The sequence below is a fragment of the Furipterus horrens genome, unplaced genomic scaffold, assembly GCF_987537825.1.
Source record: "Furipterus horrens unplaced genomic scaffold, mFurHor1.1.pri manual_scaffold_8, whole genome shotgun sequence".
NCBI lineage: Eukaryota > Metazoa > Chordata > Mammalia > Chiroptera > Furipteridae > Furipterus > Furipterus horrens.
Window position 1 is genome coordinate 55,211,434 of NW_028327178.1, and position 25,172 is coordinate 55,236,605.

Sequence of the window (25,172 nt, forward strand, 5' to 3'; positions counted from 1 at the left end):
TTAGTGCTGTTTCAAAAATATGATTTTTTCCTAAGATTTATGATACTCATACTCTTAATATTTAATAAACTTTTATAGTAACATTTGATTTATGGAAACTTTTATTGTTGCAGTGAGATGGAAGATTTTCGAGGTATAGCTGAAGAGTCATTTCCAAGCTTTTTAACCAGTTCATTACTTGGTAACAGTGGGATTTTGGAAAACGTCACACTTTCTTCAAATCTCGGCTTGCCTGTTGCTGTTTCAACAGTTGCTAGAACTAGATCTAGCACTCATAATAGGTAAGAATTGTTTGAACAGATGATTTCTTTTTTTAGGTCCAAAAAGCCTACAATATACTGATACATCTGTAAAGTTTCCCAGTCAAGCTTGAGCTTTTGTTCTATCTGAGGGAGATGGCTATGTGTATGGAAAATTAATATGGAAAAAGATAAAAACTTACTGTCTCCCTATTTTATTGCCTTATCAGTGGCGAGTGGGTGGTTTCGCATTGAGTATCAGTGACCTTTGGCCTACTAATTATTTTTTCCTGTTCATAATGTTTTGGCTTTGTATTAGTTTAGCCTTAATTAGTGGCTGGTAATTTGAGTTAAATATGTGTATAATTTGCCCATCTTGTAATGTGCAAAGTTTGCCCATACTTAAATATCTAACCACTTTTCTGTCCTTCCAACCTAATATTTAGTAAAGAGCATCATCTTTACCTTTGGAATGAAGGGGCTGGCTTAACTCTATAAAAACAAACTCTTTTAGCTTTAAGATTTCCGTCACTGTTGTTTAATACACACACGCCCCATTGTTGATACATATCAGTGCTTTGCACACAGGATGTTGGTTTTGAATACTGAGGCTTTTTTTGTTTTACCACCTGGTGGTTGCTTTCATAATTAATCAGGCCTGCATCATAGTGAATTTTAAATGTCCATAATTTAATTAAGAACATTTTTTATATAGGTATTCTGATATCCAGGCATCTTATTTAGTAGAAGGGAGGTTTTCAGTTCCATCTGAGTCATCTCCCAGCAGCCAGAGTGAAGCTGAACCAAGAGCGAAGTTACAGCTTAGCTTCCAAGATGAGTAAGTTTATAACTCCATGTTGCTTTTGCTGTATTAAAAGTGAGTCTCAGCCCTGGCTAGGTAGTTCAGTTGGTTGAAGTGTTGTACTGTGCACCGAAAGGTTGCAGGTTTGATCCCCCATCAGGGAACATACCCTAGGTTTTGTGTTTGATCCCTGGTCAGTGTATATATGGGAGGCAACTGATGATGTTCTCTCTCTTTCTCCCTTCCTCTCTCTCTCAAATCAATAAACATATCCTTGGGTGAGGATTAAAAGAAAAAGTGAGTCTCAGTCTTGTAGAAAATGAAAGTTGAATGTGTCTGACTTTCTTCTCATATGAATATTTATATTAAACAGAAAAATTTAAGTCTTTTAAAACACTTTTTCTTATTCCAATAGTAATATGTGCTCATTAAAAAAAGGAGATACAGAGAATTATAAGGAAGACAATGAAGTCTGAAATCTCACTAACTGGAGAATAGTCATTGTTTACATTTTTATTTTTAGTCTTCCAGACTTTTTTATTTTTTTTCTTTTTTCCAGACTATTTTTATGCACATATACGTGTATGTGTATATATGTATATATATATTTTTTACAAAATAGGATTTAACGGTACATATTGTTTATAACCTTATAAAAATTAATACGTTGTGCTTATCCTTCAGTTACTTTCTAGATTTGTATCATAATGTTAACTGCTGTACTATGTTAGGCATTTAGATTATTGAAGTTTTGCTATTATGAATTTAATGAACTTCTTTATATATACATATTCTATACCTTACAGGTAGTTTTATTAAGATAAATTCCTAGGATTGAAATTACTGAGTTAAGTATTTAATTTTAAAAAGACTGTTAGAAATTACCACATTGCTCTTTAGATTATTTGTGCCAGTTTGCATCCCTACTAGAAGATAAGGGAGAATGCCTGCTTCTCTGAGCTGTTCCCAATATTTAGTAGTACTGTTTTCAGTCTTTGATTTTAGAAGCAAAAAATATATACACATGCATAAATGCATAGACAAAAATCTGGAGGTCTATACACCAAAATATAAATTGTAGATATCTGTTTATGGTGGTATTACAGACAGTCTTAGTTTTATGTTTTAATTTATAATTGGGTATTTGTGGATCGAATATACATTCCCCCCCTTTTTAAAAAAAATATTCACCCTAGGACATGTTCATTGAGTTCAGAGAGATAGGAACATTGATATGAGAGAGAAACATCTTATCAGTTGCCTCCCTCACATGCCCTGACCGGGGTTCGAACCTGCAACCTTTTGGTTTATGGACGATGCTTCAACCAACTGAGCCACCCAGTCAGGGCTGGATCAAACGTACTTGAATGTTTATTCATTATTTTTATTTCTGTTGTGAATTGCCTCTTGATAACATTTAGAATAAGCACTTTCTACATATCAAAGATGTTAACTCTTTGTATATTCATCCATTCATTGTGTATTTTGGACTGAGTGCCGATTATGTGCCAGATTCTTCTCCAGGTATTTAGAAAATACCAGTGAACAAAAGAGACATTAAACAAACAAACAAAAACCATTAAAATATATCAATTGTATAGTATATTAGAAGGGAAAAGTGCCAGAAAAAAGTAGAACATGATAAGGAGGGTTATTAGGAAGGCTGAAGGGAGTGGTGAGTGTGAGTCTAATTGAAAAAGTTTAAGTTATGAGCAAAGATTTGAAGGAAGAAGTTAGCCATGTGGATATCTGGAGAAAGAGGATTTCAGGTAGAGGCTGCAACCAGCATAAAGGCCCTAAGGTAGGAACATGCCCACTATGTTCAAAGGGCAGGAAGAAGGCTAGAATGGATGAACAATACTTTAGAGACAGAAAATCATTAAGAGGGTTCCATTTGAATTATGTTTTAAAAGGCAAACTCAGGCTACTGTGTTGAGACTAGGCTGGTGGGAGTCAAGACTGGAATCAAGAAGACTGCTTAGGAGGTTGGATTATCAAGGTAGTGAGATAAATGGAGAAGAGAAGAGCATCAAGGCTTGACGTTCAGATGCTTCTATACAGGGGTGGGCAAACGTAGGTTAATAATAATAATAATAAATAATACAATAAATAAATAAATAATACAAGAATAAACTCCGTGTTTCATGTACTTCCAACTGTAGGCCTACTTTTCCTTCCCCGTATTAAGAAGTTGGGGAGAGGAGTAATGGACATAGTGACTAAGAGTTAAGTGTTTAGAGGTAGGTAGAGTGTCTTGGAAACCACATGAAGAACATATAAAGGAAGAGAGAGTGATTCAGTTGTGTCAAATAAAATGAGTACTAAGAAGTGAGCTTTGAAATTAACATAGACTTGATAACCCTGACAGGTGGTTTTGGTGGAAGTAGAGGAAGCACAGTAGTGTAGTAGAGTGTTAAGAGAGAATGGGAAGTTAGTATTGGAGAAAGTGAGAATAGACAACTTGTGGAGTTTTTCTGCAAAAGGGATCAGAGAAGTGGGGCTGTGATAGTTGGTAGATCTCATGGGACAGAAGTTTTTCTTTTTCTTTTTTGTGGTGGGATCTGTTATTGCATGTTTAGATGGTAATAGGGATTATTATCTGGAAAATGAAATTTTGATTTATGTAAAAAGAGAAGAGACTTGCTAGGGCAATGTCTTTGTGTAAATAATAAGAGGCTAGGATCTAATGTGCTGTGGAGGGTATGACTTTAGAGGGGTTGGACTGTGGATAGTTGTGTATTAACAAATGAGAAAGTGGAATATGTGTGTGTACATGTGGTAAGAATCTGAGGAAGTCGTCTTTTCAGTGCTGCAGGTTTTTTCAGTGAAGTGGGAGTTCTTCTGGCCATCAACTCAGTGAGTGGGAAGGAGGAGGAGTTAGTGGTTTGAAATGCCAGATGTACAAAATCCTATGGGAAAAGTGAACAAACAAGGGAAATAGTAGGGTTGTCAGACAGCATCAGGAGCCTGAGTTGAGGGTCATGGTAATGAACTGAGTGTGATTATGATGTTTTCTCCAACCACATTCAGCTGCAGGAGTGCTGGCAAAGTGTAAGTGGAGAGTTGGGGTTAACCAGGGTTGCATTTTGATGAAGACAGTGAGGGACAAGGAAGTTGAGGTACATGATGACTGGCCATGGGATTTACGTTAAGGAAGAGGAGAGGATATCAAAAGGGTGAGAGAGTGAAATGTGGCTGTGTGAATGGATTCGAGGCTTAGTTGGAGTCACAGGATTATGGAGGTGTGATACATGAGGGGTAGCAGGTGATTCTAAGCTGGGAGGCTTTAAGAAGAATGATCTGGAAGTGGTACTGAGGGGCACAAAGGACTTACATATTCCATCTTCACACCCAGTGATACTAATGTTGTAGGAGAGTCAACAGTCTGTCCCCATTTGACAGAGCTTAGGGAGAGCAGTGTGCTCAGAGGACACCCAGGTTTTCATTAAAGCAGTGAGGTGAAAGGAATGTTTAGGGAAGGGGTTCAGGAATAGCAAAATTTTGCTGACTCAGCACTGTATTTTCTAGAAGGCACAGTGGAATGGTTTGTTTGTTGGGAAGGGAAGAAAGGGAATGTGTAGTCTCATGGAGCTTAGAATGCCAGCAGTAAGGATTCCTGAACTAATTCTAGGGACTGAAATAAATAGGGACAAAGGACATCATGACGTTAGTCTCACGGATCTGATGTTGGTGATAAGACTGGATGTGGGGAAAGGGAAGGGGAATATTAGAAGTAACTACTAGACATTCTTTGGAGGTGAGGAGGTGTGGGGATGTGGTCTTTTTGACCCCTAGATGCAGTGTGTTGGCCTCACTCTCGACTCCCGGATGGGGTTTTCCCTGTCCCCCCTCCCCTCTGTCACTAAATTTTAATTGGCATCAATCCAGAGATTTCTTTCCTTTTTTTTCTAGATTATTATTACTTTGGCAATGTTCTCTTTTTCTCTCTTCTCTTTCTGGAACTATTTTGGACTGCCTGTATTGATATGTTTGAATTGATTTTTTCTTATTTTTTTCTTTTTCAGTGCAAAAAGACAATGTCATAGGTAAGTTCCTAATTTTTTTTCATTCTTCTATTAAATCATTTGGCAATTATAGTTTTGAGAGCTTTTATTTCTGGTTTCTCATTTTTAAATAATGGCTCCTTTTTTGTGGTTGTAATAGCTACTTGAATGTTTCCAAGGGTCGTTGAGATTTTTCAAAGTTCTATAAATTATTCCTTTTCTGTGGGGTTATTTGTTTAGTTGGTTCACCTTTATTTTTTCCTCTCTTGAGCTGCTCCTTCTCCACATGTGTCTGATTGTGGCTGTATTTGTTTTCTTTTAATTTTTAAAAGAATATATTTACTGATTGTAGAAAGAAAGGAAGGGAGAGAGAGAAAGAGAGACATTGATGTGAATAACATTGATTGGCTGCCTCCCATACACGCCCCAACAGGGGATTGCATCTGCAACCTTTGGGTGTATAGGATGATGCTCCAACCAACTGACCCACACCATCCAGGACTGTGGCTCTCTCCTAGGTCGCTAGTGTGGACCTTCTCAGCTGTTGAGTGTCCAGGTGTCAGTTCCATAGGTCTCTATGTGAGTAGAACAGCACTCCTGGTGGGCTTCACATTAGGGTGAACAGGCTGTGGTGGGGATGGGGGATGTGTTTCATGCTAGGGGTTTAATGCTTTGTTCTGGGCTGCTATTGCCATCATAGCTTTATTCTGCACAGGAGTTTTGTATGCCTTGTCTGGAGAAGAGCCTTCTTCCCAGCTGTTCAGTATCATGTTGACACTGTTGTTTTGTTTGTGTGGGTTGAGGAGCAAGAGTGGAGTACTGCCTGATATGGTGGTTTGACAGACTTTCAGTTAATCCCTCTCTGCTGCTCTCGCCTCTTGCCCTCCTTCTGACTGTAGTCAGGAGATATTATAGTGGCTTTCCAAGCATATTTGTTTTCTGCTTCTGGACCCCTTTGTTCTTATTCTGGACCACAGCTTTTTTTCCCCCTGCATCTCCCATCTGCTTTTCAGATTATAGAATCAGAGGTAAGGTTGGGCTAGGATTGATGGCTCTCATCCAGATTGTTTCACTTATAGCTGTCTTTATTGTCATTTTATTGGACTCCTGGAGGTTGCTTTCACATTTTTGAAGCTTATGACTTAATTTGAGACAATTTGATGGGCTAATAAAAACAAGGGATAGGTGTAGGTTTGAGGAAGAAGATTTTAGAAGTGGTAGTGGTTAGAGCACCCTTAATGGCCTATTATCCTAAAGTTCTAATGGTCACACTACACGCTTTTCTTAAGGGAGAGCTTTAAAATATGAAAATTAACCAAAATGCCTGTTGTGGAACAAGTGCGAGAACCAAACGGTCAGAGACAATCAAATTAGAATTTAAAGAGCCTTTATTAGCTGGCCAGCGACTGCCCACCAGTCCACAAGCTGGACTTAGGTAGACAGCCCCGACCTTAGGGATTGGGGGGTTTATAAAGCATTTCAGGTGCAGAAACTTGGACAGAAATACAGCTTGTATAGACAAAAATTTTCCTCTATTCCCCAGGTCATTGCTCAAAGGAATAGGTCACTGCTATTCCCCAGGTCATTGCTCAAAGGAATAGGTCACTGCTCAAAGGAATAACAGTTAGGTTAAGTTCCTTGTTCTGCTTGGTCGGAGCATGCAACCGCGGGGTTCTGGTTCCCGGGACCCAAGTTCAGCTGATTACCCTACTGGCTAGACATCTAAGAAATACCCTTTAACAATGCCCTGACTTGTTTTTTATTTATTATATTTCATGTCACCATCTTACCCCCTTCCTCTACTTCCTTTTTTTGTCTTCTCTGTCACATTACTTTGTAGCCATTTATAGGCTTTCTGCCTACCCCTGTCCCTTCTTTTATCAGCTTTTATTTGATTGAGGTAAAACTTTTCTATATCTGCTTATGAATGCACCATCAGATTAAGCTAGTGGCTTTTTATTACAGCTCCAGTAAAGAGGTAGAGAACTGGGAAATAAGTTAGATTTGGAGAGTTGCCATAGCCAAAAAGGGTTAGAATTTGGAATATATGGAAGGGCTACTTTTTTTTCATCTGTCCTGGCAGATCTAAGCCTGGCCCAGTTGGTCAAATGATAAATTTGTTGCATATAGAGGCTTTTTCCTGCAGTTCCATCCCTACCCCTCCTATTGGTGAAATGATTCCGTGAGCTGCGACAGACCCAAGAGCTTTTGCAGTAGATTGGGAGGAAAACTGTCTTTGAGGAAAAACATTTTCATCTATACATAAAACAACAGAGGTAGATAGAAAAGTGGGGATAAGAACAGTGGCAGGGGCTAACAGTAAAACTTTAAAACCATTTAGTAATTCAGATAATTAGCTGTTTGGCAAATATAGCAGTATCCTTTAAGTCTATCTTGTTTTTAGAAAGCTGACTTTTTCTCTCGATATGATAGATTCAGAGATACTTATTTGGGAAAGAAAAAAAACCTTATCACTTGAGAGGCACAAGGGCAGTATGATAATGTTTTTTGATTTTGGTAGACTGTCTCTCCATTACTGGACCCAAAATGATAGCACAATTCCTAGGAAACCCACCGTGTTACCAGTTGTAGTTTCTGGACAGTTCCAGAAATGTTTCTTTTTATTGTATTTACTTTTTTGAGAGATAAAATACATGACTGATTAATGGATATTTCATAGATTTACCCAAGGTGACTAACACTTCATTATTATTCTGTTCCCTCATTTAAAAACTCTGTCTCTAGGAGAGAGAACCATATAGAAAGTCAACATTTGTTGGATGCTGTCCTCAAGGAATCAGCTGTTCCCAGCTACCTAGCAAAAACAGATGAGAAGGAGGCTAAAACTGCAGAATCCTTTCAGAGTCAAGATCCTTGTCTTAGGATATTACCACTGGAACAAGTGCAAGGTACTGAAGTATAAGAACTTATTTCTTAATGTATATATTTTATTTTCCTTTCTCATTTCTCTATCTTTGGACTGGTATTTATCTTAAGCTATGATACTGTCAACTGAAAATACTTTGGTTTGACATTTACTATTCACATTATGTTTATAATCCTTAATAGGAAAAGGTTTCTTAAAATCAATTTCTTAATTGTCTTTACTGATTAAGCTGAAATCTCCTTTCCTTTGGAAACCATGCTCTCTGGTAGCTATAGCACACTGTGTTCAAGATAAGGAGGCTATTTTTAATACCTTTTACAGTTTTCTTCACTAATTTATATACTTATTAACTGTCATTTTTGTTCCTAAACTTATTTTTATAAAAATTATAAATTCAAAATATTTTTTCTAAGAAAACAAAGTTGAACACTTTGGAATAATATGAAAAATTGCTTCAAATTAGATATGGGAGAGAAACTACAAAAATGTGGAGAAAATTGTAAAATATATAATTTTATAAACTTCTGTCAGATTGCTTTTAAGTACTCTATATTCTCTTTTTCAAAGAAATTAAGACTAGAAATTGAAAAATATGTATAAGTTTATGTAGCAAAGATACTGTATAACTCCAAACTGATTCAGTACTCAAAAGGCCTTGCTTGAGCCATATTTTAAGATTGATGAATGAATTCATATTTATATGTTCATGTTAAAAAATTGAAGGGCTGTTTGTATTTTTCTTTATGAAAAATGTCAAATCTGTGTGAAAGTAGAATAGTATTAACTCCTCACACTCACAAGCCATAGAAGAAAAACTAGATAAATTGGACTTTATCAAAACTGAAAACTTTTGTGCTTCAAATGACACTATCAAAACAGTGAATAAGGCATCCATAATTTGGGAGAAAATATATGAAAATTTATATATGGTAAGGGACTAGCATTCAAAATATATAAAGAAGTCTTAAAACTCAATGAAAAGACAACCTGATACTGTGTGTAAATGGGCAAAGGATTTCAATAAACGTTTCTGTAAAGAAGTTGTACAACCCTGGCTGCTGTGGCTCAGTGGATTGAGCATCGGTCTATGACCCAAGTGTCGCTGGTTCGATTCCCAGTCAGGGTACATGACTAGGTTTCACATCAGGTCCCCAGTTGGGGGCGCATGAGAGGCAACCGCACAGTGATGTTTCTCTCCCTCTCTTCTTTCCCTTCTCTCTAAAAAATAAATAAATAAATAAATAAACAAATAAATAAAATTGTAAAAAAATAAAAATAATAAATTAAAAAAATAAAGTTGTACAAATGGCCAGTAAACATGAAAAGATGCTCAACATCTTTAGTTCATGAGGTACCATTTCACACCTACTAGAATAGCTAATAATAAAAAAGATGGACAATAGTAAATATTGGTAAGGATATGGAGAAATTAAAACCCTCATTCATTGCTGGTGGGGATGTAAAATCGTACAGCTGCTATGAAAATATTGGGTTGGCCAAAAAGTCTGTTTATTTTTTTCCATAAAATAAGACACATTTTTCATTTTCACCAATAAGTTTATTGATTTGGGTATTTTGAGTATGTTGGCTATCTCCCACTATTGGCTTCTGGTGGGAAGAAGCCAGGGGTGCTGCTAAACATCTTCCAATGCATAAGACAGCCTCACAGCAAGGAATTATATGGTCAAAAGACGAATAGTACCAAGAAACTACACAAACCACTTTTGACACGTTTGATCAGGCATAGCACCTTCTCTATACACTTCACAAATCTGTTCTTGTGGTTCTGTTGCATTTTACCTTTCTTGAATACTAAAGCAAAATATGCCAAAAAGGTTGCATATCTTCTTCCATCTTCAGTATTAAAATGGCTGCACAATATTTCACCAGTTTTGATAAGGTTTTCTTTTCTAAACGCACGCTGATATGACAGCTGTCCCAATACAATATAACAAAAGTGTTTTGAATGAAGTTAAAGACAAGCTAATTGCTACTAGAGCCATTGTATGAATTTCTTGGCCAACCCAATGGTTTGAGTTTTTTCAAGTGTTAAACATAACGTTAACTATGTATGTAATATAACAACTCTAGTTGTAAATGTATACCCAAGGAAAATGAAAATATGTGTCCTTATTAAAACTTTGACATGACTATATCATAGTATCATTAGTCACAATAGCCAACAAGTGGAAAAAACTTAAATCTCCATCAAATGATGAGTGTATAAACAAAATGTAGTTTGTCCATGCAATGGAGAGGTATCCAGCCATAAAAAGGAGTGAAGTATTAATAAGTACTCTTATTATGGATGAATCTTGGAAAATCATTATGCTCAGTGAAAGAGGACAGACACAAAGGGTCCTATGTTGTATAATTCTATTTATCCATAGGTAAATCTATAGATACATAATAGGCAAATTGATACAGAATGCAGACTAGTGGTTTCTAGAGCCTGAGGGAGGGGAGAATGAGGCATGACTGCTAATGGATATAGTGTTTCTCCCAAGTAATGACACCATTTTGGGATTAGAGTAAATATGGTTGCACAACCTTGTGAATATACTAAAAACCACTAAATTTTACACTTTCAGAGGGTGATTTTATGATATGTAGATTTTATATCAGTTAAAAACTCCGATATACCTATCCCACAGTTTCAGTTAGTATAATATTTCTCATACTTGATTCATCTCTTCTGGTTTTTTAGTAATTTTTTTCTTATGTTATTTAAAAATTCCAGACATTTTATTCCTATATATTTCAGTGTGCATCTCTGACAGACATTTTCTCACATAACCACAGTGTTATTAATACCACTAACCAACTTAATTTTTTTAAAAATTGAGTCTTAAGTATGTTTCTTTCTTTTTACTTTTATTAAAGTGTATTTTATTGATTATGTTGTTACAGTAGTTCCATTTTTTTTTTCCCTTTGCTCCTCTCCACCCAGTACCACCCTTCCCTCCAGCAGTTCACCCCCCTTAGTTCATGTCCATGGTTCGTGCATATAAGTTCTTTGGCTTCACCCTTTCCTATATTATTCATAACTTCCCCCTTCTATTTTGTACCAACCAGTTATGCTTCTTCATCCCTGCACCATTTCCCCATTTCTCTGCCTTCCCTCTCCCAGCAATAACCCTCCAAATGATCCCCAAACCTATGATTCTGTTCCAACCCTCCAAATGATCCCCAAACCTATGATTCTGTTCCTATTCTGGTTTGCTTAGTTGGATTTTGTTTTTATTTTTTCAGATTCAGTTGTTGATAGTTGTGAGTTTATTGTCATTTTAATGTTCATAGTTCTGATCATCTTTTTCTTAAATAATTTCCTGTAACATTTCATATAATGACTTGGTGATGATGAACTCCTTTAGCTTTACCTTGTCTAGAAAGCACTTTTTCTACCCTTCCATTCTAAATGATAGCTTTGCTGGATAGGGTAGTCTTGGTTGTAGGTCCTTGCTTTTCATCATATTGAATACTTCTTGCCATTCCCTTCTTGTTGCAAAGTTTCTTTTGAGAAATCAGCTGATAGTCTTATAGGCACCCCTTTGTAGGTAACTCTCTGCTTTTCTCTTTCTGCTTTTAATCTTGAACCTTTGGCATTTTAATCATGATGTGTCTTGGTGTGGTCCTCTTTGGGTCTAGCTTGTTTGGGACTCTCTGTGCTTCCTGGACTTGTATGTCTATTTCTTTCACCAAATTTGTGAAGTTTTCCTTCATTATTTTTTTACATAATTTTTCAATTTCTTGCTCTTCTTCTTCTCCTTCTGGCACCCCTATGATTTAAATGGTGGCACGTTTAAAGTTGTCCCAGTGGTTCCCAAGCTTCTCCTCATTTTTTTCAATTCTTGTTTCCTCATTCTGTACTGGTTGACTTTTTTTCTTCCTTATGTTCCAAATCATTGATGTGATCCCTAATTTCCTTCCCTTTACCATTGGCTTTGTGTGGATTTTCCTTTATTTCATTTAGCATAGCCTTCACTTCTTTTCTTATGTGTTTGCTGTACTTAAGTGTATCTGTCAAGCCTGTGAGCATCCTTATCACCAGTGTTTTGAACTCTGCGTCTGTTAGGTTGGCTGTCTCCTCGTCGCTCAGTTCTCCCACTGGAATCTTGATCCATTCCCTCTTTTGGGCCATACTTCTCTGTCACCTCAACTTGACAGACTCCTGTGTTTGCCTCTGTGTCTTAGGTAGAGCTGTTGCACCTGTTACGTTTAAGGTGTGGAGTCTTAGGTGTTTGTCAGTACAGTTCTACCAGTTTTACTATGTTGTGGCACTGTATGTGGGGGAGGGTTCTGAGAGGGAACAATGCCTGCTTTTTTAGCACTCGCTCCTTTTCCAGGCACTTTTTCCACTTCTATTTGGACTGGCACCTCTCTAGCTGTTGCCCAGGCCGTTGTTCCCAGAATGGGTGGGTCTGCGGACATTTTGGGACCGTGGCAGCCCTTTAATCAAGAGGATTCTACTGAGAGACCAGCAGTTTCTTCCTCCGCCCCAACAGTCAGAAGCAATGAGGCTTTATTTTCCCCAGCTCTGGAATCATGAGCTGCTCAGTCTGGTCCGGTGCTGGGAGCACTCCCCAGATATCCCACCCTACTTTTTAAAACGTGTGCCTGCACTTTCTGCCTGCCTGCTGCTACCGTTGCCACACCACGTTCTCTCCACCCCAGCTCCTTCCCTCCTACCTGTCTGGATGAATATTTCTTCTTTATATCTTTGTTGGACTTCCATGCAGCTCAATTTTCTGGAACTTCTGGATGTTTCTAGTTTTGAAGTAGTTGTATTCCTTCTTAGTTGTGGACAGAGACACAGTGTCTTGTTGAGATGGACTAGGTCAGTCACCCTGTAGATCGTACCAGTATTTGGATTCTATTGCTTACTCATGAGTGTCATTTTTTTTCTCTCTTCCTCATACCCTCTATGAAGCAGAAGCTAGCTTTAAATGTTGATTAGATTCATATTAAATTGTTGGACATGTGTATAATTTTTTACACTTCTCATTATAATAGTTTTCTAACTTATTTGACTAATGATGGGTTCCAGAGCATTATTTATATGTACTGTGTTCTATTTAAAGGGAAAAGTGTTTAGTTCATTAATTTGCTATTTTTAGATATTCTTGGGTATTTAGTTGATAAAATAACTTGGTTTCTCAGTTTTTGTTTTGTTTTTTAATAGACTCATCTATTGATTTTTATTTACAATCATGGATGAATAATAAGGAGAACAAGGTAACGTTTTATGTTTGTAATTAATTTCTGGAGTTAGCAGAGTGAAAGTTTCTATTTTGCATGTAAGTGCTAAGTAGTACTAATAATAGAAGTCTTCTACTTGTAAATAACAAAAATCCAAGGCACTGCTTCAAGTAACTAGGAAGTTGAGAGTAGTGTTGGTCCAGGGGCTGTGTATTCCTGGGCTTTTTGTGTCATCAGGACTGGCTGCCCCTCTGCTTGCTGGTTCCCTCTAGAATGTTGGCTCCATGAAGGTAAGGAGTCCTTTTTTGTTTTGTTTAGTGTATCCTGAGTGCCTAGCACATAGTTGGCACATACTCAATAATTTGTTAAATGATAGGAAAGCTATCTTCACTTGTAGGTAGCCTAAGCACACACTCTTAATATCCGTGATAAAAAAAAAAAAAAAAGAGCATGATCTTTCTTTGGGGTAAATTAAAAAGAGAAAATATAGAGCACAACTCTAATGAGCTCACTTGGGTCATATGTCTTCCCCTATGTAAATCACTGAGCAAAGAGGTAAATTGAGGTAAAACATTGATTTATGAGGTTGACTTTATGTTTACTTTAGTGTGTACATGTGCACCAGTGTCTATATATGCACAGATAGTGGATGTGACTGACAACACTACTAGGACCATGTGAAGTAAAAAGACGTGGGCTCCCCAAAGGAAGGGATGTTGAGCAGTTAAATTGTTTATGTCCAATATAAACAGTGAACTGGGATTTTAGGCCTATAGTCTCATATTTATGAGACTTGTTTATAAAATACAAGCTAAGGACTTTTAAAACTTAAAAAGAAAGTTGCAATTTTCATTTTACTTTCATAAGAATTTTTAAGATAGTTTTTATAAAATGATTATGAAAGAGTTTTTTCCCTTTGCCAGGGGTTGGCAAACTGTAGCTCATTGTCTAAATCCAATCTGTTGCCTGTTTTTTGCAAAGTTCTTTTGGAACACAGCCATGCTCATATGTTTCTGTTTCGTTTATGGCTCTGACAGCTGAGTTGAAAAGTTATGACAGGGTATGCTGACAAAACCTGGAATATTTATAATTTGGCCCTTTATAGAAAATGTTGACCTCTGTTCTGTAAGCTTGCTCCCTGTATGTAACCACTAACTTTGAAGTGTGAAACGTGCTTTTTATAGGAAGTTCAGGTGCAGTCAAATTGAAATTGAGTCAGAAAGCATGATTTCTTTGAACATTTAGGGAAAAAATGGATTATAAAGAGAGAGAACATAACTTTTCCCTTTGATATGTAATTTATTTGCTTAATGGTTAAAGAATTGGACTTCCTGAAAACATTAGAAATTATTGATAATAAGAGACAGACCATAAAACTGGGAAGCAAAACAAGTATAGAAACATGAGATATTTGATAAAAGAGGGTGAAGAAGTGAGAGCAGAAGGAAAATAAATATTTAAAAACCTAGAATAAAGGGAGCTACTACTGGATTTCACTTTTGATTTAGCTTTGATTGTCCTGTTATCCAAGGCAGTGAAAGAAATGTGTTTTGCAGGTCTCATCTAAACTGTAAGAACTATACCACTTTAGCAGAATAAGGACGTTTTCCTGGGTCTCTCTAGTTCAGTGGGCCCATATGTAAGGTAACAGGCATGGCAGAGTGGACAGAGTTCTCAATAGCATCCATGATCAAAAAACACAGAGGTGTTTTACATATTGTTCTTCCTGATACAAATTTTCCCTAATTTTTTATTCTGAAAAATTCTAACACAGAGAACCTGTATTCCACAACAGCAGCTTCTGGTACCCCTGGTGCCTTAGAGCTTTATGAGCTTATGCAATGTGCATTATCGCAGCACTGCCCTATACAAGTGTGCAGTTACATTGAGAGTCCATATTTTTAATCTTAAAAATTATTGTGCATTTTGCAATCTAATTCTTAAGTTGGTATTGTTTGATATATAATATGATTGTGAAATAAAATCAACACTTAGAAAATTGTTACATTGTATTCTGAACCTGAGCATACTTAGGGGTACATGGTCCCTGGGTTGAAGGACAGAGAAACTTTGTTCCATTGTAGGTTGCTGAGTCCAGCTTTGCTGTTATTTTCACTTCCTATTGCAAACCTGTGCTGCTGAAATTCAATTGTGTATTAGTACCAACTATATTACTAGGTTTTCTGAGCATGTGCATGTTTTGAGATAATAAATTTTAAGGATGTCTTACTGTGTGGGTCATGGAAGGGAGGTGGCATCAGGATAGGAAGATTATTAACAAATGCAAAACAACTAGACCTTCATTACCTAAATTATGAATTACAAATACTGAGCACATTGGGAGTCCTTTTTGCAGCCTTGTACTATGGTGTTCAAAGCAGCAAGTGTGCTTCTCTTACATGTGTTTTATTTCTTACAGCTTGCTCTTCTTGATACTGGAAAACATTTTGAGGAGAAGAATACAAACTGTGACTTAAGCCATACTAGTTTAATAGAAAATGAGAAACTCATGTCATTGACAAGCTTGGAAGATTCTTCTGGTAGGTACCATAAAATAATTTGTGTGTCCCTAGCCCTTACCTTGCCACTCATGTCTTTCTGCTTCTTGGCTGCAGTAGTTCTTACACCAGCTTTTTGTTTCTTTGCCTTCTCCTTTACTTCTTAACCCACCAGCACTCAAATGGTCACTTCTGTTCAGTGATGGAATTTTTAAAAACATTTACGTGTATCAGTTCTCATATTATGCTTATCCCTGAGTTTAGTATCACGAGGGTACAAAGTACTAACCCTAGGTTCCACTCAGTATAAAGCACTATGTTGAGAAGTTGAGGAAACCATTAAATACTTAGTTTCTGCTTTCCAAGTAAGAAAAGAGATGCATAGCTAAACATCCAACTGTGTTACGTGTATCTCAACAGTACAAATTGTGCAGAAATCATGGGAGGGTGACTAATTCTGATTGAGGAAGATAACTGTGAAACTTTAATGAAAGAGGATACAATTTTTATTCTTGAAAAGGCCTGTGAAAGACCTTAAGGTAGATGTGGGAAGAGAAGTACATTTCAGGAAGTGAGAACAATTTCAGCAGAAGGCCCTATGAGTTGAGGGGGCATATAGACCATGTTTGGGGAATAGCCAGTGGTTTTGTGTGTCACGATTACAGTACTCGTAGGAGTCTGAATTGGGGAATAGTCCACAAAAGTAGGCAGGGATCAAATTATTCATGACTCTGAAGGCCAATCAATAGATCAATAGAAACTAAATTCAGGACAGATTTTGCTGTTCAAGTTTTTAGATATTTTTGAATGGTGGAATTTTGAATAAGGAATTGTTGACCTGAATTTATACATATTTTTATTTTGTTCGCTAGAGTTGTAGAGGTAAAATAACTAAGTCAAAGGTTATGAGTATTTTTAAGGCTCTTAATGTTCATTGCAAAATTATCCTCTTGAAAAGGTAGTGATAACTTACAATACTGTACAAGTGATTAAGTGTTCTAGTTTTATCTTGCCTCTGTCGAGCTGGTTGTTAAAATATTAACATACCCCCCACTCCCCCCAAAAAACCCTCAAAAAACAATTTTAAAAAACCTGTCAGTATTTTATTTCTTATTAAAAAATTTTTTTAAAGTATATTTTATTGATTATGTTGTTACAGTAGTTCCAGTTTTTTTCCCCTTTCCTCCCCTTTGTCCAGTACGCCCCTTCCCTCGAGCAATCCCAACCCCCACTTAGTTCATGTCCATGGGTTGTGCATGTAATTTCTTTGGCTTCACCCTTTCCTATGTTATTAACTTCCCCCTGTCTATTTTGTACCAATCCATTATGCTTCTTAATCCCTGCACCATATCCCCATTTCTCCCCCACCCCCCTCCCAGCTGATAACCCTCCAAATGATCCCCATATCTATGATTCTGGTCCTATTCTGGTTTGCTTAGTTGGATTTTCTTTTTATTTTTTAGATTCAATTGTTGATAGTTGTGAGTTTGTTGTCATTTTAGTGTTGATAGTTTGATCTTTTTCTTAAGTAAAATCCCTTTGACATTTCATATAATAATGGCTTGGTGATGGTGAACTCTTTACTTTTACCTTGTCTGGGAAGCACTTCATCTGCCCTTCCATTCTAAATGATAGCTTTGCTGGATAGAGTAATCTTGGTTGTAGGTTGCTTTACATCACATTGAATACTTCTTGCCAGTCCCTTCTTGCCTGTAAAGTGTCTTTTTGAGAAATCAGCTGATAGTCTTATAGGCACCCCTTTGTAGGCAACTCTCTGCTTCTCTCTTGCTGCTTTTAGGATTCTCTCTTTATCTTGAACCTTTGGCATTTTAATCATGATGTGTCTTGGTGTCCCCACTGGGTTCAGCTCTTCCAGGACTCTCTGTGCTTTCTGGACTTGTATGTCTATTTCCTTCACCAAATTTAGGACGTTTTCCTCCCATTATTTTTTCACATAAGTTTTTGATTTCTTGCTCTTCCTCTTCTCCTTCTGGCACCCCTATGATTCAGATGTTGGCACATTTCAAGTTGTCCCAGAGGTTCCCAAGCCTCTCCTCATTTTTTTCAATTCTCGTTTCCTCGTTCTGTACTGGTTGACTTTTTTTCTTCCATATGTTCTAAATCATTGATTAGAACTCCAGTTTTCTTCCCTTCACCATTGGTTTTGTGTGGATTTTCCTTCGTTTCACTTAGCATAGCCTTCACTCCTTCTCTTACGCGTTTGCCGTACTCAAGCATATCTGCCAAGCATATCTGTGAGCATCTTTATCACCGATGTTTGGAATTCTGCATCTGTTAGGTTGGCTATTTCCTTGTCCCTTAGTTCTCCCACTGGAACCTTGATCCGTTTCCCCTTTTGGGCCATACTTATCTGTCTCCTCATCTTGACAGACTCCTGTGTTTATTTGCCTCTGTGTCTTAGGTAGAGCTGTTGCTCCTGTTACATTGTAAGGTGCGGAGCCTTAGGTATTCGTTAGTACAGGGCAACCTGTTTCACCACGTTGTGGCACTGTATGTGGGAGAGGGGTCTTAGAGGGAACAGTACCGCTTGCCCAGCACTCGCCCCTTTTCCAGGTACTTGTCCCACTTCCATATGGGACTGGCGCCCCTCTAGCTGTTACCCTGGAGGTTGTTCCCAGAGTGGGTAGGTCTGTGGATGTTCTGGGACTGTGGGGGCTCTTTAAAGAAGCCGACTATGCTGAGAGACTGGCAGTTTCTGCCTCCACCCCAACCCCGACTGGTTTGCACAGTCAGCAGCAATGAGGCTTGATTTTTCCCTGGTGTTGGGACTGTGAGCTGCACAGTCTGGTGAGGAGCTGGGATCGCTCCCCAGGTTTCTCTCCTGACTTTTAAAAATACATGATTGGCTTTCTGCCAGCCTGCCACTGCCACCACCACATCGGGTCCTCTCTGCCCCGGCTCCACCCCTCCTACCTGTCTAGATGAGGATTTTTCCTTTATATCTTTGTTTGCTGGACTTCCATGCAGTTTGACTTTCTGGAACTTTTGGTTGTTTCTAGTTTTGAGGTAATTGTATTCCTTCTTAGTTATGTAGGGAGACGCAGTGTGTCTGTCTATGTCTCCATCTTGGCTGGAAGTCTGTTTTATTTCTTTATTTGCAACTTTCTGGTTTTGGTAGAAGTTGAATATTTTTATTTTTTATTTTTTATTTTTTAAGATTTTATTTAATTTTAGAGAGAGCGGAAGGAAGGGAGATAAATGTATGATTGTCTCTCGCACGCCCTCAACTGGGGACCTGGCCCACAGCCCAGCCATGTGCCCTGACTGGGAATTGTAACTGCAATCCTTTAGTTTGCAGATTGGCACTCAGTCCCCTAAGCCACACCAACCAGGGCTGGTATTTTTAATCATACCTATTAGTGTCCAAAACTTTGTTATATTATTTTTCCTTAATTTCTTCGTTTTGAAGGTCAGATACTGTTTGAAGTTTCATTTTACACTTAATTATTAATTCACCTAGAACTTATTTTTACTTTTATGATTGGCTTATCTATTCTTTTTTGATAGAGTTACCCATTTGCCACTCCATTTCCTGAGTAATCCTTTTTCTAGTGATCTTTAATGCCACATTTATTATACCTTAACTGGTGCTGTGTAGGAGGGTTTATTTCTGTGTTATCCGTTCAAAGCAAGTTAAATATATCACAAGATCTGTCCAGAAAGTATCTAGTCGCAAAATATGAAAAATAGAGATGTTTATTGAAGAAGATACAAGACATAAGAAACATATATAGGACAATGATGCCTTAGTTTCCTTCAAATTAGGTACCTTAGGACCTCACACAATTCTCCCAGTTGCCATCAGTTGCCCCGTTGTATTTTACTGAATCTCATCAAAGGTCTGAAATCTCTTCCCTTTCAAAGGTAATTTTAGTTCTGGGAAAAGCCAGAAGTTGCAGGGCACCAAATCTGGGCTATAGCAGGGCTGAGTCACCTGGTTGATTTGATGTTTTGCCAAAAAACTCTGCACGAGACATGATGCATGAGCATGAACAGGCATGTTGTGATGAAGCTGCCAATTACCAGTTGCCCATAGCTGTGGTCTTCTGAATCATCTGAATAGTTTCTGTGGCAGAAAACGCAAAATTTGATGTAGATTTGTTGCTCTACTCTCAGTCATTTTGAATGAGACAGCTTGCACAGTACACATGCTCACTCAAAGGCGTCTAACCATTTCCACTGACTAGTACAGTGAAGTCATCATCGTTCACATATGCACATTCCAGTGCACTCCTCTTGGCTTCCTGGTTACATAGATGTCATACAAACCATTCTCATTATATTAACAATGGCTGGACATTTTCCAGACTGACCTTGCATATTGGAATGCTTTTAATAATTTATAGGCTAAAATTACAATTTTTTTCATGTCAAGTGTTAAAATCATATAGACCATTTACTTACATGTCTTATTAACCTTTTAGATTATAGTTCAGTCACTACTTTAAAGTCTGTTCTGTTTTTCCTCTTTTTATTAATAGATGATGATATTGATGATGAAGAGTTTTATGATGATCATTTGGAGGCTTATTTTGAGAAACTGGCAATTCCAGAAATGATATATGAAGACTTTGAAGGACAGGAACCTCAAAAAATGGATTTTAAGTTACATATAAGTGATACCAGTCAGGTATGTTCCATTTGTTATGGTTTTTCACATATCTGAAATTAGAAAACTTACTGGTATTATTGAATATTAGGATAGAACTTAAGCTTTTGGTTTTCTTTGGACTCTTATTTTTCCCTGATATAAACTGAGGAGAAACACCTTTCCTGCTTCTTCTTACCTTTCCATTCACATACAGAAAAATTAAAAGAATAGTACAGTGAATATCTATATACCCTACATCCAGATTAACTGATAGTTAATATTTTTGCCATCTTTGCATTTTCTTTGTTCCCCTCTAAGTGCTTTATTCCTGAATCATTTGGAAGTAAGTTGCATATATTATGACATTCTACCCTAATACTTAAGCATTTATCTCCTGCAAATAAGAACATTTTCCTACATAATTTCAACTGTTATCTAATTTTGATGCAGTAATTTAAATTAATATACAGATTATATTCAAATTTACCTAGTTGTCTCCAGAATGTTCTCTACTTCTGTTGTTTTTGATCTAGCTTTAATCAAGGATTACACTTGCATTTGGTTGTCATGTCTCTATTCTTTCAGTTTGGAGTAGTTCTTTGATGTCATTAAACATTTTTTTATCCTCATCCAAGGATATGCTTATTGGTCTTAGAGAGGGGGAATGGGGGGAGAGAGTGGGGGAGAGAAATATCAGTTGGTTGCCTCTTGTATGTGCCCCGACTAGGGACCAAACCCTCAACCTAGGTATGTGCCCTGACCAGAATTGAACTTGTTTCCTTTCTGTTTATGGAAGGTGCTCCAACCAACTGAGCCACACCAGCCAGGGCTATTAAACTATTTTGTAAAATCTAGACCTGTTGTTTTATAAAATGACCCGATTTTTCTTCTTCTGATTACATTAAATATTTTGGCATGAATTCAAACTAAACATTTTTCTCATGAACAGATTAAGATTAAACATGGGTGATGTTCTGTACATCTCATAGCGTCACTCAGGAGACATATAAGTCTGTTGCATTATTGGTGAAGTTGTTTCTGATTATTTTGGTTAATGTGTTGGCCAGATATCTTCTTGTGAAGATGCCTTTTTTTCCCCCCTTTGTTATAAGTAAATCATTTGTGGGATGGTAGATCAAGTTCATGTGAACATTCGGATTCCTGAACAGTACTTTATGGACTGGATTTAGTATCATTGCTGAGGCCTCCCAGAAACAATTTTTATGTTGGTGGTTACATTAACTACCTGGTGTCCTTCTATGAAGAAGACATTCTCTGCTCCCCATATTTTACCCCTCAAAATGTTTGTTTTTATTTTTAAAAATTCATAAAGCTAAGATTCTTTTTCAACAGGCAAATAAAAACAGTTGTTTAAACTGTAAATCTCAGTCAGAGAATAATAGCTTTCTGATTTCCCATGGCTCACACTCTTCAGGACATTCTGAAACAACTCACAAGGAGTCTGAGGAAGGCCATATTGTTTGTCTACCTGGGATCAGTAAGTATTGATATAATTCCTTTGTTCTTAAATTCTGTTTAACTTTGCATTTTTGCAAAAATTCTCGTTTCTTTGGTATCATTTAATATGTATTAACCCTTGTGTTCGCAAAAAGCTTGAATGTCTAAAACTTTTCAGAGTGCTTTTTTTCCAAATTATTAGATAAAATTTATTTAGAAAATTGCAGAAGTAGTAGAAATGAGCCAGCTGGATTGCGTAGGCTCAGGAAACAAGTTTCAGAGGCAGAAGAAAGGCCTTTGGAGCTTAGGGAAGAGAAAGGCAAAAGTAATGTCCCTGGGGGAAGAAGAAAGGCACAGAGGGCTCCTGAGAGGGAAAGTGTACTCTAAAGAGCTTTTGATAATACCTGAGTCCATTGGTATTATTAGGAATCTTGTAGCCTCTCTTTCTTGCTTGTATATTATGAATGATTGTGCTCTACTCAGATGCCTGAGGAATTGAAATGAATTCTCTGTATGGTAGCAGTTTAGCACATTTATTGTTACCACATACTGTTGGTTATTTTTATCTCATATACAAATTGATATATTTGTCACGTGAATGTTAAGTATTAGGTTTACATAAAATAATTTGAATATCAAAAAGTTACTACATTAGATTGCTGAAACTGACATTGCTTTATTTTAATATATTTTAGGTAATTCTATAGGTGATGGAAATAGTAGAAGGCATGTAGATGGTGCGTTACCATTTTCCTCTAATACTTTGAGGATTGATAAAGAGAAAGAAAGGGCAGAAAGTTCGAAGGGTATTGTTCTACATTGTGACAGAGTAAGTTTATTTGCATTTTCTTTAAATTTTCTATGAAAAGATAATATTTATTTATTTATAAATAACTATTTTTAAATTATAGCTGATGAACAATATTATATTAGTTTCAAATTTATAACTCGGTGATTAGACATTTATATATACTATGAGTGATCACACCAATAAATCTAGTACCCTCTGGCACCATATATACTTAAAACAATATTATTGACTATATTCCACATGCTATACTTTAAATCCTCGTGATTGTTTTGTTACTACCAATTTGTGCTTCTTAATCCACTCATCTTTTTTACCCATCCCTCTAAGCCCTCATCACTCTGGCAACTGTCAAAATGTTCTTTGTATCTATGAGTCTGTTTCTGTTTTGTTTGTTAATTTATTTTGTTCTTTAGATTTTGCATATAAGTAAAATCATTTGGTACTTGTTTTTCTCTGACTACACTCACTTCACATGATACCCTCTAGGTTCATTATGCTGTCATAAATGGTAAGATTTCATTCTTTATTATGGCAGAATAATGTTCTATTGTATATATGTACCACTTCTTTATCCATTTATCTGTTGATGGGCACTTAGGTTGCTTCTGTATCTTGGCTCTTATAAATAATGCTACAATGAACACATGGATGGAGATGCCTTTTCAAATTGGTGTTTTAAGTTTCTTTGGATAAACACCCAGAAGTGGAATTACTGGGCTCTTCTTTGTCTCTTGTTATAGCCTTTGTTTGAAAGTGCATTTTTCTGGTATAAGTATTGCTACACCAGCTTTTTATTCATTTCCAGTTTCATGAAATATCTTTTTCCATCCTTTTACTTTCAGTCTGTGTATGTCTTTCAGTCTGAAATGAGTCTCTAGACAGTATACCTATGGGCATTGTTTTCTCATCCATTCAGCCATCCTGTGTCTTGATTGGAGCATTTACTCCATTTGCATTTAAAGTAATTATTGATAGATATGTATTTATTGCCATCTTTTAAAAAGGTATTTTATTTATTTTTATTTTTAGAGAGAGGAGAAGGGAGAGAGGAAGAGAGGGAGAAAAACATCAATGTATGGTTGCCTCTCTCACACCCCCAACTGGGGACCTGGCCTGCAACCCAGGCATGTGCCCTGATGGGGAATCATACTAGTGACCCTTTGGTTCACAGGATGGCACTCAATGTACTGAGCCACACCAGCCAGGGCTTATTGCCTTGTTATTGCTCATAGTTTTGATCTTTTTTTTTCTTTTTCTTCAAGAAGATTTTTTAACATCTTGCAATACTGGTTTGGTGTTGATGAAGTCCTTAGCTTTTTACTTGTCTGAGAAGTTCTAGTCTTTGATTCTAAACGATAGCTTTGCTGAGTAGAGCAATCTTGGGTGTGGGTCCTTCCTTTTCATCACTTTGAATATTTCTTGCCAGTTTCTTTTGACCTGCAAAGTTTCTGTTGAGAAATCAGCTGACCTTCTTATGGGATTTCTCTTGTACTTATGGGATTTCTCTTGTAGGTAACTTAACTGCTTTTCTCTTGCTACTTTTAAGATTCTTTCTATGTCTTTAACCTTTTGCATTTTAATTATGAGTCTTGGTGTGGACCTCTGGGTTCATCTTGTTTGGAAATCTGTGTTTCCTGGATTGGTATGTCTATTTTTTTCAATGAGTTAGGACACTTTCATCACTACTTCTTCAAATAGTTTTTTAATTCCTTGCTTTCACTTTTCTCCTTCCAGCACCCCCATGATAGGATTGTTAGTATGCTTAAAGTTGTCCTAGAGGCTTAATACTATTCTTATTATGTTGGAATCTTTTTTTTTTTTTTTCCTGTTCTGATTGGGTGTTTTCTGCTTTCTTCCAAATTTCTGATCTGATCCTCTGCTTCATCTGTTTTACTGTTAACTCCCTGTAGTGAGTTCTTCATTTCAGTTATTGTATTTCTCATGTTTGAGTGATTTTTTTTTTTAATGCTTTCTATCTCTTTTTTTTCAAGTTCTCACTAAGTTCATTTACTCTTCCCCTAAGCTCACTGAGCATTCTTAATACCAGTGTGTATAATCCACATCTAGTAGATTCTTTGTCTCCATTTTATTTAGTTCTTTTTCTGGACTTTAGTTCTCTTCTTTCATTTGGGACATGGTTTTTTTGTTGCCTCATTTATGCTGCGTTCCTGTGTTTGTTTCTATATATTAGGTATTACGTCTTCTGATCTTGGTAGAGTGGCCTTATGTAGTATGTGTCCTGTAGGGCCCAGTGGTGCAGCCTCCCTGGTTATGCAAACTGGGTGCTCCAGGTATTCCCCCCGACCCCCACCATCAGCTATGTGTACCCTCCTGTTTTAGTTGAGCCTTGATTACTGCTGGTATGTCAGTGGAAAGGATTTACCCCCAGCCTGATTGACTACAGTAGAGAATCTGCTGTGCAGGGGATGACCCCATGGAGCAAGACTTGCTTTCCTGGGGTTGTGGGGCCCTATGTGTCTACACTTTGAGCGTGTCACTCATGGAGTTGGTTTGGTGGTGATACAGTGTGGTCTGAAGCTGTCCAGAAATTGTCTTCTGGGTGCACTGGTTCTGGGGTCCCCTGGGAAGTGTAGGCCAAGATCAGCTGGCACCTATACCGTGTCTGGGACCACCTGGTATGAGCTAAAAGTGACCTGTAGAT

General features: G+C 37.1%; 1 protein-coding gene across 4 annotated transcripts in view; it reads left to right on the plus strand.

The window, feature by feature from the left end:
* CEP192 (centrosomal protein 192) overlaps positions 1–25,172 on the plus strand; it is a 155,271-nt gene that overhangs the window by 8,736 nt on the left and 121,363 nt on the right. For all 4 annotated transcript variants that reach the window (XM_090285856.1, XM_090285858.1, XM_090285859.1 and 1 more), the window contains exons 3-11: positions 114–281; positions 955–1,077; positions 5,067–5,087; positions 7,791–7,954; positions 13,115–13,167; positions 15,551–15,671; positions 20,132–20,280; positions 21,595–21,739; positions 22,395–22,528. In XM_090285856.1, the coding sequence (XP_090141982.1) occupies positions 118–281; positions 955–1,077; positions 5,067–5,087; positions 7,791–7,954; positions 13,115–13,167; positions 15,551–15,671; positions 20,132–20,280; positions 21,595–21,739; positions 22,395–22,528 (1,074 nt within the window). In that variant the 5' untranslated portion in view covers positions 114–117. The remainder of the gene's footprint in view (positions 1–113; positions 282–954; positions 1,078–5,066; positions 5,088–7,790; positions 7,955–13,114; positions 13,168–15,550; positions 15,672–20,131; positions 20,281–21,594; positions 21,740–22,394; positions 22,529–25,172) is intronic.